The sequence below is a fragment of the Sorex fumeus genome, unplaced genomic scaffold (assembly GCF_029834395.1).
Source record: "Sorex fumeus unplaced genomic scaffold, SorFum_2.1 ptg000034l, whole genome shotgun sequence".
Taxonomy (NCBI): Eukaryota; Metazoa; Chordata; class Mammalia; order Eulipotyphla; family Soricidae; genus Sorex; species Sorex fumeus.
The window spans coordinates 26,370,313-26,386,262 of NW_026606091.1; the positions used below are offsets into that span (position 1 = coordinate 26,370,313).

The following is a 15,950-nucleotide window of genomic DNA, read 5'->3' on the forward strand; positions in this document are numbered from 1 at the left end:
GACACAGTATGAGTCCCCACAGCACCCAGACCCCTAGTCCCCTCACCTGTTGATAGAGCTGACACTGGGCACCGTGTCGTTGTCACACACCCGTTCCGCAAGCAGCCGGTCCCTGATCTCCCAGGCAAACATGGTGGGGTTTTGGCGTTTATACTCAGCAATTTTCTCCACCACTTTGGGCGTGGCAACCTTTGGTTTGGAGCCTCCAATTACCCCCGGCTTGATGCTCCCCGTCTCATAATACCTAGGACCCAAAGAGAAAGGAACTTAGCCAGGAGGTGTCAGCAAAATGGAGACTGGCAACAAAATATCAGTCCAGATCTGCACAGTTCAATCAATACAGCAGTGGCTTAGCCCCCTGGGCTTCTGAACATTTGAAATGAGCTAGTCTGAACTGAGATATGCGCCAGTGCAAGATACACAACAGATTTTTTAAACTTAGTACAGAAAAAGAATGCAGTATATCTCTCTATTAAGTTTTAATTAAAAGAATCAAAAGACATGTTTTTTAACTTCAAAAATTAAATATTACACTGATATATTGAAATAATATTTTAATGTATTAGGTTAATTACATATGTAATTTAAATTCATTGTACATGTTTCCCTTCCCTTTTTTTTCTAATGTGCTAACAGAAAAATTTTAACTTCAAGGTCAGGACTAAAGAGATAATACAGTGGGTAGGGCACTTGCCTTGCACACGGCAGATCCAAGTTCCCTGAGTCCCACCAAGAGTGATCTCTGAATGAATAACCAGGATTTGGCCCCAAGTCCAAAATAAAATTTAAAAGAATGCCTTGCAAGTATGAGGTCCTGGGTTTGACCCCTGCACCACATATATGGCTCACATCCTATTTCTATTGGACAGTACCGATCAGGATACTAAGTTTTCATTAGTTCTTTCACACATATCTATCATTTCACAGGCAACAGAATACATTCAAAACAGTTTTTCTATTTGCTCTTCTAAAAGCACTCAATCACATAAATATTTTGAATGATTGGATGAGCACATTGAGACATAGGTCCCATCTTTAGGTATAAAACAAAGATCCGGAGAGCTTAAAACGATTTGCTCAGGATCATACCAGACAAATTAGCCAATGCAGGGTGGTGGCCCACCCACCCGAGCAAAAAAAAAAATGTTTCCAGAAATCTGACCAGACCCCTTCCTTTGCCAGCAATTCCACCCTCTCCCTGCCCCAAAACAGTCTCATCTGCATTCTGTGAAAGTGGACCCAAAAATGTGGCTTGCTTTATTTACCCTGGCATAAATTAAAAGTGAAAGGAGTGCTGGCTTCCACAAGTAACTGCTAATATATGTGATATGTAATTCAAAGCTTAAGGAATTTTTAAAAAAGCCACCCATAAGTCTCCTTGGGTCTTTTGGGACCTCCCCGAGGAAAATCGCTCCTTCTAAGGACATTTCCATGCTATCAGCTCTTCCTCGTTAAGGCAAATAGGATGTCAGGCTTTTACAGGAAAATTGAGAAGAGTGCCATGGAAGATCATTTCAGGGGGAGAAATTACTTGCTCCCTTTCCTGATACTAGGCTTTTGCTGGATGTCTTGCTTGACGCTTACAGAGGAATTGTTGGCTTTCTCTTGCAAAAGAAGATTATTCTTGCAGTTAAAAAATAAAGTTAACCACAAAAGACATCTTAGAAATGACCGGGAGTTTTCATATCTAACATGATTTTATTAGGGTTCTGCCATGATACATGAGCAAGTCTCCCGTAGAACAATGCCCAATTTCATTTACAAAAATGTTGACACTGTCAGCTAAGGCGAAGTGTCTGGTAGAGCCCAACTTAACTCACATTCTGTAAACAGGTTAAATCTCTTGGAAGCAATGATGTATACCTGGAAATTCTACTTTTCGTTTAAATGAGTCATTTACAAATTCTAACCATACCAAGAAACTCAACTTACCCTCCCTCTTTCTGTCATTGTTGAAAACTATTCAGTCACTAACAGTTTCAGAAATATCTCAGAAAATACTTTTTTTTTGCCTAAAAGCAGGCACACAGCAATCTGCAGCCTCCAAGTCTGCTTACATTTTACAAGAAGTCATTAACAAACAACAATCATGCCAGCAATGCCTTCTCCTGTCCCAGGACTTGCGGCGTACAAGGCTCATCCTTAGGTTCTTTTCACCCTTAAAACAACCTCATGGGGTTTGAGAAAATGTATCATCAGAAGATGAAGCATCGTGCTGAAGCCCCTTCTGTAAGTAAAAGCAGCACCAGCTTTTTGCCCGATCTAGATTTAGATCCTGAGCCCTTCTGCTAGAGTCAACCATCACTACAGTTATAAAAATGAGGGGCCTGAGAGATGGTACAGCGGGTAGGGCGCTTTCCATGCACACGGATGACCTGGGTTTAATCCCCAGCACTCCATATGGTACCCCGAGTTCCTGAGTGCAAAGCCAGGGGTAAGCCTTGAGCACCGCAGGGTGTACCACCCCCTCCCAGGGGGTAAAAAATGAAAACAATAATCATGATACTAATAGCCCCTTTAAATCACATAGATGCATCTTCCCACTTATCTGCTTGCTCAATCAACAGTCACCCAGCGCCTGTTGGGAGAGGAGTGACAAACAGATGACCCTGGGCCAGCAATTCCAAGTAAGAGTCAAAGGAGATGCCATATTCCTGCAGCAACTTGGAGGGCAAGGCAGGGAAAATCCCCGCTTCTCTGCTTCTCATCTGGCTTCTGTGGCTGACAGAGACACTCAGGGTCCTCCACACTCACTGTCCCCCTGCCACAGTGCCAACTGAGGTCTTCACACGAGAGGTCTCTGTCTCCCATTTCAAAAAGGCCAGACACATAAAAGGTAACCCTGATGAAATTCCCACTTGTGTCCAGTGAGGATTCAGACTAACCAATCAACCGTCCTCTCATCTCAACAAAACAGCCACTCAGCCCTTGGGCTTCCACCTGATGGGCACACACGGGGACCAGCCCACGGCAAGGCAGTGCACAGGGCTCTCCTTATGCAAGGTGAAAGGCTTCATCAGGGACTCTGAAAGTAACTCACTCTGAGACCCCAGACGACTCACTGAGCTTCCGGGTGGGTCCCTGTGATCCCCATTAGGGCAAGCAGGCTCATGTTTGCCCTGTGTTCCCGCAGACAGACAAGCCAGAGATGAAAGGAAAATGTTGCTAAGCCCAGAAGTGCGTGCTGCGGATTGACCCTCTCAGAGCTGTGTTTATGGCTGTGTCACATGCCCTCCCCCATCCCAGTTCCAAATGACCCCTCCAAAGCCAAGCACCAGCTGTCTGAGGGGAGGGGGCTCAAGGGATCTCACATGCCAACATCCTGTGCCTCTAGAGCCCTTCAGGAACGGCCTTGCACCCTGTGGACCCCACCCTCCTGGAAGTCCGTCCTCCCTGAAATGCTGGCGTTTCCCCCACGCTGTCTTGCCATGCAACCTCTGGAAAACTCGGCCACCGCTGACTCTCTACAACCTGTCACCCACTGTGCAACCATTCAATTCTTGTCACCCACTATGCACCCACCAAAAAAATAAAAGCCAGAACCCATTGATGGCTGGCTAAACAACCCCTGTTTGGAAACCCCCAGTCACACTGTTTTAGGGCTGAACTTGTTTCTTAAAAGGCAGTCTAATTAGAGTGACATTTTGTCCACTGTGGTTCTTAGTTATGAAAATAATGAGCTATGAAATTCCAATTTATTGTTGACAACTTAAACGGCCAGGCACCCGAGCGGCGCAGAACTTCGCAACGCCACTCTACCTACTGACATATCTATTCAGGGCTGAGGGCACCTGGGACAGACCCTGTCCTCTTGCATCTAGAGGAAATCTGGAGTGCACCTGGACACCAGGACCTCACATCTGGATGCCCCCTCTTGAGAAGGGATAAGCCTCATACTCTGAGAAGATTTCTAATATCCAGCAACATGTCGGATCAGCAGAGATGTCTCAGCAAAAACAAAGAAAAGTCGCCTTTCTCTGCCAGGTACAAAGAGGCTGGTCTGAAATATAGCTGAGACCCATTTAGTTGCACAAGCCTGAGTCTAAAATATTTCTTTTCTCTCTTCTTTCTCTCCTTCCATCCTATCTTCATTTCTCTTTCTCTTTCTCATTTCTCTTTTCTCTTTTCTCTATTTCCCACCCTCTATTTTGCCTCCTCAAACTCTTGCTCTCTAAAATCACTTTCCTCCTCATCACACCTTTCCCTTGAGCCCTGGCAGGAGCAGAGCCCACGGCTCAAGTGATCTTCGAAAGGCACCGAGGAACCAAAGTGGGATACAGGCCCCTCACAAGGCTCCCCGACCCCTGTCTTGTGGCCGGACTTCCCATGGCTTCCTGCAAGCCTCCCCTAGGTTAGAAATGAGGGCTCCCCCCACCCGAAAGAATGTCTTCAATTCCAGCAGCGAGAAGAGCAAGCAAGAAGGCGCCATGTCCCTGACAATCCTTCAAAAATATGCCTCTTCTATTCGATTCTCAGCCCAAACAGAGGTTGCTTTCTGACTGAAAAGAGAAATCCTAGGAGAGTGCTGAACTCGCTAGACCCAAGAATGCTCCTGGCTGCCAGAGCAGAACTCAAACAACTTCACACGTCTGGAAGCAAACCTGGGGATCAAGCTTGGGATTGGGGGTGGGAGGGGGAACAGCCGGTTGCCTCTTAGCAGGCCTTTCAGCTCTTCCTGCCCAAACAGTAACTGGCCGATGGGCCTGGGTCAGTAACTCGGCCTTTCTAGGTTTGCTTAGAGGCTGCTGTGGATTGCACTGAGGCTCACTCGAGAGAGAAAAGAAACGGGAGCACGAAGAGGCTGCGTGGCCCTCGGGGAGATTCGGTGTTGTTAGTATTTTGCGGGTAGCAAATCGCCAGGTCAAGTGGCACATTTCAAATGTCAGATCTGAGAGTTAGTGTTTGCTTCGTCTCCCCCCACCCTCCTCTAATTTAATATATACTTAGGAGGCCTGTCACTAGGAAGGAAACAAAGCACAGAGAAGGAAAAGACAGCAGCCCCACATAAGGAGCTTAATAATAACCAAAATCAGGGGGGGGGGGGGGGAATGACAGCAGGCTTTTCAAAAACAGAACATGGTTTTTGAGAAACGTGAAAAATAAAATAAAACAACATTGAAGTCTGGTGACTTTGTAACTTATCACCTGGGTGTGTCTAGGAAATTGTCAGGAACCTCTTATGCTCTGGGATTCTTTGGAACAATTCAGCAGGCTTTCAGAAAAAAATTCCATTCCTCCAGACTGAGTCACCCTATTCCAATGTGTCGCTAATACTTGGACCTGAATGTCCCTGGAAGGGTTTCAGAAACTCAGAACAGTTGTGCATTAGGGGCCCCGGAGGCACCAGGACACTGGCTGTGACACGGCCGCACTGGACAGCTACGGGGTCATGTTTTTGAGGTGGTTATTTGAAAAGGGAAGCCTGGAGCACCTGCCTTTACCTGCCAAGAATTTTGCTGACACAACCATGGCTGACCCGAAGCTGCCTGGAGATGTCGCAGGGCCTGACACCTTGGTGAGCAAGTTCCACTATCCTTTGGCGGACTACATCCGGGAGTGGTCGTCCATTCACAAAAACCCCCCCAAGCTGATTCACTCCTCCATGTCCTGAAACAGATCAGAAACAAAGGCAAGGGAAAGGGTGGTTAGAACCAATCACACAGCAGAAGTGCCACAAGCACCCAGAGCCCCTTTGATCAGAAAGGTCGCAAGAGGATGTGTTGACCTTGGAATGGGCTTGGGCTCACTTCACGAGCACCTCCGACTGCTTCTGAGAACTGGTCTTCACATTCATCTCTCCATGGCCTCTGAGTTGGGTTGTCTAAAAGCAAGCACCCCCATGCTATGTTTCCTTTAGTCGCTACAATTTTCCTTGTTTGAAACAATGGAACGTGTAAGACCCTAGTCTACACTCAGGACAAAACTTACAAGTGTTATTCTAAGGTCTAACACAGAATCCGGGGAGAAAATCAGTTTTAAAATACGTGGGATTTAATGATATTTTAAAGTGAAAAAAGACTAGTTGAGAACACCTAGTGTGGGTGAGTAGGGGGTGGTGGTTTTTAAATCGGCAATCCGAGGAAAAGCCAGTGTTGCTCTTACATCTCTCTCTCTCTTTCTCATTCTCTCGCTCCCTTTCTCTCTCTTTCTCCTCTCCTTTCCTATTTCTCTAAATGACACTATTTTACTTCCCCAAAAACATAATAAGTAAATCAGTCATCTAAATCAAGGGTTAAGGGTTTTTAAAAAAAAATTGTTCTTTAGTCATATCTGCAGAATAGTGGACGAAACCTAACCACTTCTCTGATTTTAAAAAACAACTCTCTTTAAGAGGTGAGACCCACACCTCAAAGCACAGGGTGGGGGCAATAAACAAACAAGGCGTTGCTGACGTGCAGCCATGCCCACTGCATCTTGCTCAGAACACACAAAAGAAAGGGCTTGGAGGATCTCATTCTCCTCGACTGCATCAAAATATGTAATAAAGGAGTTCCCTTGGAATTTTTGGAGGTTTTTTGTTTTGGTTTGTTTTTGCAATTGACAAGCAGCTTTCTATTGGTTCAGAAGAAATAAAGAAGCTGGAGAAGGCTTCTGTGCACCAAGTTTTCAAGGGCTCAGGGATAGACTCTAAGTAAAAGGAGAGGAGGAAAGCATGTCTTCCACCCAGGAAGCTCCTTCTCTTACATCAAGATCCCTCTAGAGGGAAATGAAGATTCAAGTGAATGAAGAGCCAAAGCAGTAAAGACAGAGTGATGCAGTGTAGTTACATCATTGACCTTGTAGCTGTTAATCAGGCGCTAACTGACTAACTGACATCCCTGAGAACTGTCAAAAGCCAAAAGCCAAGTCCAAGCATTTACCAGCACTGCTGGCAGCTAAGAGACCAAGGGAAGAGGCGAACCATCTCCTAAATTGGTACTTGACTAGGACTGGACTACACCGAGGAATCAGGGAATCTCAGCATCTCATACACACATTCCCACTCTGAAATACCGCCTCATCTCAGCATCCCCCTCATTCTCACCCCCAGTACTTGCCTACTACTGGGGGTCAGCAACAAACCTACAATGAAGAGACAGAAAATACCCAGAACATAACTGATTTCCTAAAAACTGCCAGAGCTAACATTTCCCATGAGTTTAAATTGAGTATTTCCCCAAATTTCCAGGCTCTGACTAATTTGAAGAAAAGGCAATTTTACAGATAACAGCAAGGCTTAGTTCTAGTTCTAAGAGAAATCTCTCTCAGCTTTTCAAAATGAGCTTCACCCAGTTTTAATCATTCAAAAGGGTTCCAGATATAAGTAACAGTCAGACCATCTGAATAGGATTTTTCTGTTAGAAACCTAACTGCACCATCCACCTGGAACACTAAGAACGCACTGAGTTCTAGTCAAGAATATAGCAAGTCTTAAGCAGGCTTTGTTCTGGGGTTGAGAGCACCTAATTTTAAAAGTGTTGTGAAGGTTAGGAATGAAGGATAGTACAGTGGGTAGGGTGCTTGCTTTGCATGTGGCTGACCCAGGTTCTATCCCCAGCATCCCATATGGTCCCCTGAGTCCTGCCAGGAGCAATCCCTAAGCACAGGGACATGAGTAAGCCCTGAGCACTTCCAGGTGTGGCCAAAAACAAACAAATAAACAAAAAGCGGTGGTGAAGATCTTTCAGGAAAGGGTTGAATTTAAAAAAAAAAAAAGTAAATTTGAAATGGATACAAGCTCTTCTGGGAGAATAAAGAGGTAGCTAAAACTGCCACTTTTAAGAGAACATTACTGAGGCCTCCATTAACTTGTTCCATAATATCCTTGGCATCTTAAACTTTCTGACCAAACACAGAATCAACATTCAGAATTCTGAAATTCTGAGAGCAGAGCTGCAGGACATGTGTGCATTTGGGGGAGCACTTGTGTTATATGAGGGGGAAATCTGACATGGTAGGTGACAGCAGGTCCCCAAACACTTCACTCTTGACCACAGAGGTTAGGCCAGCGGTGCCCTTCGAGGATCTGATTCCTGCTTCCACAAATGCCACTAGACAGAATATTTGGACATGAGGGAACCTCCCTCTATTTCCTGAAAAAGCCCCCAAGTCCACTTGACTCAGTCCTCATCTCATCAGTTGAACCTTGCAAATGGAAAGGGGGTTTTGCAATGGTGCTTTGAGAAGACAATGACGTCCACTTACCCTGATATTGGAAAGGAATAAGTCCAGAAGTCTGAAAGAGGATGGAGAGAGAGATAGAGACAGTGAGAGAGAGAGAAGAGGTATGCAAATAATGGGAACTAAGTCAGAAAAGCCGTCAGGAGAAAGAGCCTGGAAGGAAAGCACCAGGTTAGGAAGACAGAGGAGAGGAAAAGAATGAGTCAGTCAGTACAGGCCAGGAAAAGGGAGAATGTGGTGGACGGTGGGGGGTGAGAAGCTGAGACCAGAAGGGAGAAAGCCCAGGCTGGAGGACAGGGGGCTTCTGTGCAAGGATTTTTTTTGCAGGGGGATGGGGCTCCAGCTTCAGCCCTGCGTCTCCTATGAGAACACAAGGTACCATTTCAACTTCTGTGAATTGCAGCTGAGTGATGGGTGATCTCTCAGGAGGTGGTAAGGGAGCCCTGAACTCAGCTATACTTTCCAGAAGCCAGGAGACTTTAGAGACCAACCTAGAGACCCAGGCAAACAAATGAAATTCAAGACCAGGAAATCAACACAAGGAAAACAGCCCTGCCCACCCCTACCCTACCACAAGAGTGGCTTTGCAGCTGTGGTCTGCAGGAGGCCAGTCTTCAAATGCACATATGTTCTCCACCAAGCTGACTAGAACATATTCCACCAGGGTCCAGTCCAAACCCCAGTCTTAAGGAGAGATTCTCTGCTGAGTCAAACCCAGATTGAACTCCAGGATCCAGAAGGTCATTGAAATTCCTCCTAGTGGCACCAGAGAGGATGGATGGAAACATACACACACCAACAAGAACCAGGGAAACGGCAGGGATGAGCTCTCCTGTGTGAACTCTCACCAGCAGATAGGCACTTATGCCCATGGGCAGTGTGGGCCTCAGGTGGGACATAGTCAATCCAAACAGAGAGGCAGTTATACATTTAGGGACTCACACAGACAGTCCACTGCTCGCTCTCTGCAGTCTCAGTCTCTCCCTCTCACCTTCCCTGAGTCCCAGAGATCCCAGAACCAGCTCCAGCTTCACCTATGTGAACTTCCTATCAGTTCTTTTGTCTCTCTGCAAAGTGGGTGTGTGCCTAAAGGCTTCTACAAACTCAATTAGGAGAAGAGCTATTACACTAGTAACTATATCCAGGGGGAAGGGATGGTGGCATAATCATCTAGGGAGGGGTGCTGGAAAGATAGTACAGTGGATAGGCACTTGCTGTGTACCCAGCCTATCTGGGTTCAGTCCCCAGCATCCCTGAGCCCTCCAAGAGTGAGTGCAGAGCCAGTAGAAAGTCCTGGGCACTGCTGGGTGTGGTCAAGTTTCAGATTCCCCACAAATAAATAAAATATATATTTTTAAAGAAATGTCTAAAGAGGGGGGAAGGAGGTAATATTGCTGATAAAAAAGAAGAGCCTAGAAAAAGGGCTTGGAGCCAGGGTACTCAGGTACCCAATTCTTCACAATATCTGCCCGTGTTCCAACTCCACTTTTCCAGAGAAGCTGTGCTGCTGTCATTCCTAGACTGAACCGAACAGGACAAGAAAAGGGGGTGAAAAAGTGAAACTGATTCTAGGGCCCCTAACTATCTCTCAGGATATACCCTGGCCCCCACCCGCTATCTTAGGCAGCATACTGGTCCCCCAAAGGGGCCCTGCACTGTGCAAGCAAACAAGTGTTATGTGTTACAATCAAGGGCACATCCAGAGAAACCAACACTGGAAGCTGAGCTGTCTGGGGCCCAGCTTCCACTATGCTGCCCGGGAGACCGAGTAAGAGAGGAAGGAGAACTTCTGCAGGAGCAGGCAGATAAAGGCTGGGGCCACGGAGGGCCAAGGATGAGCAGTTAGCTACACAACACCTCAAAAAAGCTGCCTTCTCCACTGCCTTCTCCATGCTCATGCACTGCTGGGACTGAGGTTCCTCTCGAGGGGCTGGGGCATGACCTCTGGGCCGCTGGGCTCTGTGCAGAAGGAGGCAGTGTAGGTCTGTGGATTTCCACTGGCAAGGAGAGAAGTGCAGGGGCCTGCCCTGCTCCATTTTGTTCCCCCAGCTGCTCCTTGGCTGAGCTGAAGGCTTATCTACCTCTCGAGTACTGACCCCAACTCATTTGTTTTCTGGCTCACTCTGCAGGACCAGAAGCTCAGGGGGAAATCTCACTCTGAGTCTGCAGTGGGGATGGCTGCGGAGTGTGCTGGGGTCACCGCGGACTGGCAATCATTTTGGCACAGGTCCCAGTCTGGGAGGAATCGTTTGGGCTGGGACAGAATGAAGCAAGCAGCTTTCCTGCCTAATTCTCCCCATCTCTTTGGTGAATTATCTCCCTCTCTGACTCAGAGAATTGACACAAAGAGAAACTGACCTGCCTACAGCCAACCCAGGCAGCTGAGATCTTTCTCTGCCTACCAGGCCAACTCAGACCTCCGGATAGAAACGGACATAGGCGCCAGAGGAAGCCTGCTTTCTCTCCAGCCGGGTCTCAGCTGCCTTTGTTAAATAGAGGACCGCTGCGACTGGGAAAGCAGGACTCCGAGCCGTCTGGAAGGGAATCGGCATGGCCAGGGGAGGGAGAGCAGTGTGCTCCCAGCTCAGGAGTAACACCCTAACCCTCTGCCAGTGGGGACTCAGCTAGGCAACTGTCTGATGCCACCAAGCCTGGCACCTTGCAGGAACTCCCCGCTCTGCTCAAAAGAACACAACTCGTTCTAATTGGAATTTCCTGAACACCTCAAAATGTAATCTAGCGTCAACTCATCACCAGAGAAGCGCTCATCTCACAGGAGGCCCAGCTAATAACGGGTGAACTGGCAGACCCGGGACAGCCAGGCAGATGGGCCCGCCTCGCTGGTGCCCAAAATGACCCTTCCGGCATCCTACCCACGCTGTGTCTTTCAGAAGGCTTCGGGAAGCGGGTATCGTAACTAATTAGCTTCTTTATTTCCCCCACACACACTAGGGGAGAAGCCATCACGAGGCTGGCACCCCGCAGAGAAGACTTTTAGGGTCTCTGCATGATCTGGCTGCCTTCAGTGCAGAAACCGAGCAGAAAGGACCACGACTTCGTTGATTTTTCAAACCACTCTCCTCAACTCCAGCATACTCTCACGCTCTAGACCTGGTGTCCTGCCCTGGCTCTCTCCCTCTTCCTGCACACACAGAAAGCAATCCCTGTCCAGGCCCCCACCTTACCCCCTCGCTCAAGCCCTGCTCTTAATCAGAACCGCTGCTGAAATAGGCGCCATCGCTATCGGAGAATGAGGTGCGGGGCGCTGTCTTACACACTTCAGCTGACCTTTCCTACAACTTGGTGCCCTCCGCCTAGACCCGCCTGGAGCCACCTCGGCTCACAGTCAGGATTCTCCCCGCACAGGGCAGGTGCTGCCACCGGCTTCCCAGCAAGGTCACAGCTGGCCGACTGCACCGTGCGTTGCTGGAGGCGGGATTCCCGGTGGCAATGCGCGCCGGCCGGGAGGCCAGTCGCTAGGATTTTCTAACCTTCCCCGCCTTGCCTAGAAGCTGTGCACTTTGCAAAGTTGGCCGCACCGCTAACAGGAGCTCCCGCATCCTGTGTGACCACCGCGGCAGCCCCGAGGTCCGGCACCCCCAACCCCGTCCCGGCGGGAGAGTGAGAGAAGCGAGCTTGCCGCCTACTTACTATGCATGGATGCAAACGGGTCGTGCTTACAGTGTATTTCCATCGGGGCGCTCCAGACTGCAGGCCGGCCGCCGCCGCTGCCTCCCGGCGCCAAAGGGCTTCCCCGCGTGGCGTCGGGGGCCGCCAGGCCCCGGCCGCGAGCGAGCCGGGCTCAGAAGACACGGCGGGCGACTTCGGGGCTGGAGACCGCCGCCGGGAGCTGCCTCTAGAGGCGGGAAAGGGAGCTCGTGTGGCCGGGCTGCGAACGGGCGCGCAACTCCGCTGGCTGGTCCAGCCCTCTCCGGGGCGCGCTCAGGCTCAGGCGGCGGATCCCGAGCGGGCCGAGAGTCGCTGCGGCCCCAGCTCTTGCCGCTTCGGGGGCATCGCGCACCGGCTCGCGTCCGGGACGGCGAGGCGGCCCCGGCCTCGAGTGCGAGCAGCTGGCTGGAGGCGGGCGGGACGCGCGGCACTGGGGCTGGCCGCGGGCTCGGCGGCCCCGCTTCTCCCGCAGTCTCCGCTCGCGCGCCGGCTCGGCGCCCGATTCTGGCTCTCTCCGCCTTCCCGGCTCTCCGCGGCTCGCGCCCGCCGCCTCCGTGGCTCCGCTCTGCCTCTCCGACGTCTCGGGCCAAGTTGCCCAGAACTTCCTCTCGGGCCGCGCGGGGGCCAGGGCGGGTTCGGAGGCGCTTCCGCCCCGGACGCGGGGGGCCGAGGGCCGAGTCCCCCACACCCCACCCCCCTCTTGCCGAGCTGTCTACAGCAGCTCCTCTACCCCGGGGCCCGCTGCTTTCAAAGTTCCTGCGGCCCCCGAGGAGCCCCCATCGCGGGGACCACCAAGAACGGAGACCAACAGCGATGCGCTCCTCCTCGCCCGAGCGTCTGCCCGACGCCTACCAACACTCCGAGCCCCCGCCGCCCGGCTCTCCGAGGGGCTAGTTCGACTGTCTTTCGGGGCTTCTTCCGGGACGGCAGCCGCGCCTGCCCCGGGCGTGGAACGAGGGACAGAACAAGGAGCAGAAAGGTCCCCTCCGCCGAGGCCGCCGGGACCGCCGGTGCCGAGATGCAGGCGCTGCCGGCTGGGTCGGCCCGCGCTGCAGCCGCGATCACCGCGGGCGCTCGCCCTTCGCCTGCTCGGTGCGCACAGTGCGCCACCGCGCCGCCCCGAAGCCGCTTTCAGGACCTGCTGCGTGTGGACAGCGCCGCCCGGGGCTCAGCCTCCCTCCGGGCGGGGGCGGGGCGGAGGTTCACCTGCCAATCACGCCTCGCCAAGCCAATCAGAACGGTGGCAGTCGGCCCTGGCTCAAGGCACGTTCCTATTGGTTAAACTACCGGCGGGCTCCGCCTGATTAGCCGGTACCTGGGCAATGGGAGAGAATGGGAGGCGGGGCCCAGGCGGCGGCGCCACGTTCATTGACAAACGCGCGGGGCGAAGGCCTTGTGCTGCACGGATGGGGGAGGGGAAGACGGGACTGTACACAGTGTCCTGGAGAGTTCCGTAGCGGGTCCCAAGAGAGTCTGACCCTCGCGCCGGGGCGGTGGACCCTGGACGCCCTGAGGGATCGGAACCGGGAGAGAGGCCAGACTGGAGGAACAGTTGCCAGAAATTGACATAAATGGATAAAAATACATAAACATATAAAATACATAAATGGTTGTTGGAGGAAGCTAGGAGCGCTGTAAAAATACAGTTTTCAATCTAAGCAACATCAGACTAGCCATAGATTCCTAACGTGCACACATCTGCCCCTTGTGACCACCGTTTCCTCATCTGTAAAATGGACAGAATTGGTTTATCCAGTCACTAATGAAGGCTTTTCAGTATGACATTTCCCGACTTTATCAAGTGCCTATCAAGAATCTCCTTCCTCACTGGAATCCCGTGGGATCCAGGATTCTGAGCTAACCTTAGGTCTGGGTGTTGAGGAAAAGGGAAAAACCTGACACATTCCTTTTAGCTTAGTTACCAGGATTTTCCTAAGAGGATGTCTGAGGCTTTAGACCAGATTGCTCAAGAAATGAACACTGAGCTCCTCTTTTTAACCTAGGACCAGGAGCTGACAATTGCTCTGGGTACTTGGGAGACTGATGGTGAGTGCAACAGAAGGTTCCTGTCTGCAGAGGCAATTCCACATCTCGTGCAAGTCCTCCTGGGAACTGCATAAGTCCTGCAGCGTTGTCTGTCCAGTGTGAATCAAGGTCCCTGATGAGTGTGAGTGGGCTGACAGGTTCTATTTGTGAGAATGAAGCAAAGTCAGGGGCACTACCATACTGCACCTTTCAGCTATTCAAAAACCCAGTCTTCCCTGCCTAGGGCTGTTCTTGTTGCTCTTAAAACATAATAATTTATTCATTTATAACAAAACCCCTAAGACCAGAAAAGCACGATCTCTGACCACTGATCTCATGTCTTCTAAGCTATAAAGTCCTGAGACCAAAGAGGAGTGGAACCAGTTTCAGCAGCAGAGACATTAAAGATTCCTCTAACCCAGAAGCTCTGTGCAGTGATCCTAAGATCCACCATTTCAAACTCATTAGCAATGAATTTCCATTACTGAAGATAAATCCACCAAAACAAGTGCTCTAAGATGCCTGCACCAGATCTGGACTGGCAAGGAGGACAGAGTACAAAATAAACCTGGGAAGACTTCTGGGTTATTCACTGCCTCAGTCTCCCCTCTCTCTACCTCTTCCCCTTTTCTCATGCCTCCACCAGTGTGTCAGTGTGTCAGGGGACCACCTTCTGCTCCTGTCCCTGACGGGTAGACACATTTCCGGCGCTGACACATCTCCCCACCCCCTCCAGGACACAGCTGCACAGAAGGTCCCAGTGGCCCTCTGGGGACCCAGGACTGTTCACTGCAGGGGGGCGGGTGGGGGCAGGGGAGCTCACATTCTTGCTCCTTTGTCCTCAATTCTGCCTGTCTGCATCTTCGCTCTTCCTTGGAGCAGAGTGAGAAGATTTGCAACAGTGGAGGGGGTTGGAAAGACTTTTTTAGACCATTTCATTCTTGCTAGAGTAGGGTTCCACCTTGAGAAGTTGCAGTCCCAAGAGAGGGGATACGACTGGGGAGAGGGGAGAGTTTGAAGGATGCAACCAGATAGACTCCCATCTGCTATCCTTCCCAGATTCCAATGTCCTAGAGTTAAAGGGTTCCGAGGAAAGGTATTCCCCATTTTACAAGACTCAGAACCTGGAGACCTAGGTGGAGGGCGGGCTGGGTGTGGCCGGTGGGTGCTGCCTATCTAAAATCACAGTAAGTTTGTGGGTTAAAAAAGATTGTGGCTTGGGATTTCATAAGGCTCTCCCTAGAGTCATTGAGGGGGAGGTGCTGTGTTTTGTTCTGCTGTTTGGGAGCAAAGGGAGTAACCAGTCTGGACAAACCGCTGTTCTGTACAGCCTGGACAAGATTTTCCAAAGCACCAAAAGAACAGACTGGAACCGCAGAGGTGATCCACCAGGATGGACTCAGATTCCCATTTCACACTGAGGGTGCCTGGCTTTGGGAAGGTGTGAACAGTCTGGTCAGTCTGTCAAGACCCGTTTCACAACGGGATGCACAGGGCAAAGGAAGCTTCCACTGGGGGAAGGTTAGGGGTAATTCACTGCAGTGATCCCAAGGAGTCAACCTCTGGGAACACCTAGAGGAACCACCAGAGCCAATATCCTGGCATCTAATGGCGCCCCCAAGAAGTGACAAGACTAGCTTGAGATGATACAGGGAGGTCTGGGTGGAGCGGCCCCCTCCTGCCTCCCGGAGCTCAGAGAGCTGGACTGTGGGTCCAGGAGAGAAAGAAATGAGCAGGGAATGTGATCAAACAACGAGCCTTCACAACAGCACAGTCCCACTCCCCTGCCACTAAGCTTGGAGCTCTTCGCTCAGCGTGGCGGGAAGGAGACTGGGAAGGAAACCACGCATCAAGAAACTAAATTTCTGCTCACTGAGTCTGAAAGTTTCACTATTGAAAGAAAGGTCACTGAGAATGGGTTAGTGGTCCTCAGTCACAGCCTGGCTTTGCTCAGCGCACACTCCCTCCCACCTCCCCTTTCCTGGCCTTGAGACTGGCTGCTCCCTGCCTGGGTCGACAAAGGCTGAGGCAGCCCCAATTGCTTCCCCGCTCAGAGATGGACTCATCTACTCCTACTGTTGCGCACCCTCTGCTCT

At 50.7% G+C, this 15,950-nt stretch overlaps 1 protein-coding gene across 3 annotated transcripts in view; it reads right to left on the bottom strand.

Moving 5' to 3' along the window:
- Positions 1-11,943, bottom strand: part of PAX5 (paired box 5) — a 179,748-nt gene extending 167,805 nt beyond the window's left edge. For 2 of the 3 annotated variants that reach the window (XM_056117360.1, XM_056117359.1), the window contains exons 1-3: positions 11,812-11,943; positions 5,442-5,607; positions 47-244 (exon numbers count right to left, since the gene is read on the bottom strand). In XM_056117360.1, the coding sequence (XP_055973335.1) occupies positions 47-244; positions 5,442-5,607; positions 11,812-11,854 (407 nt within the window). In that variant the 5' untranslated portion in view covers positions 11,855-11,943. The remainder of the gene's footprint in view (positions 1-46; positions 245-5,441; positions 5,608-11,811) is intronic. The other variant, XM_056117361.1, reaches the window with a different exon arrangement.
- Positions 11,944-15,950: the final 4,007 nt, after the last annotated feature.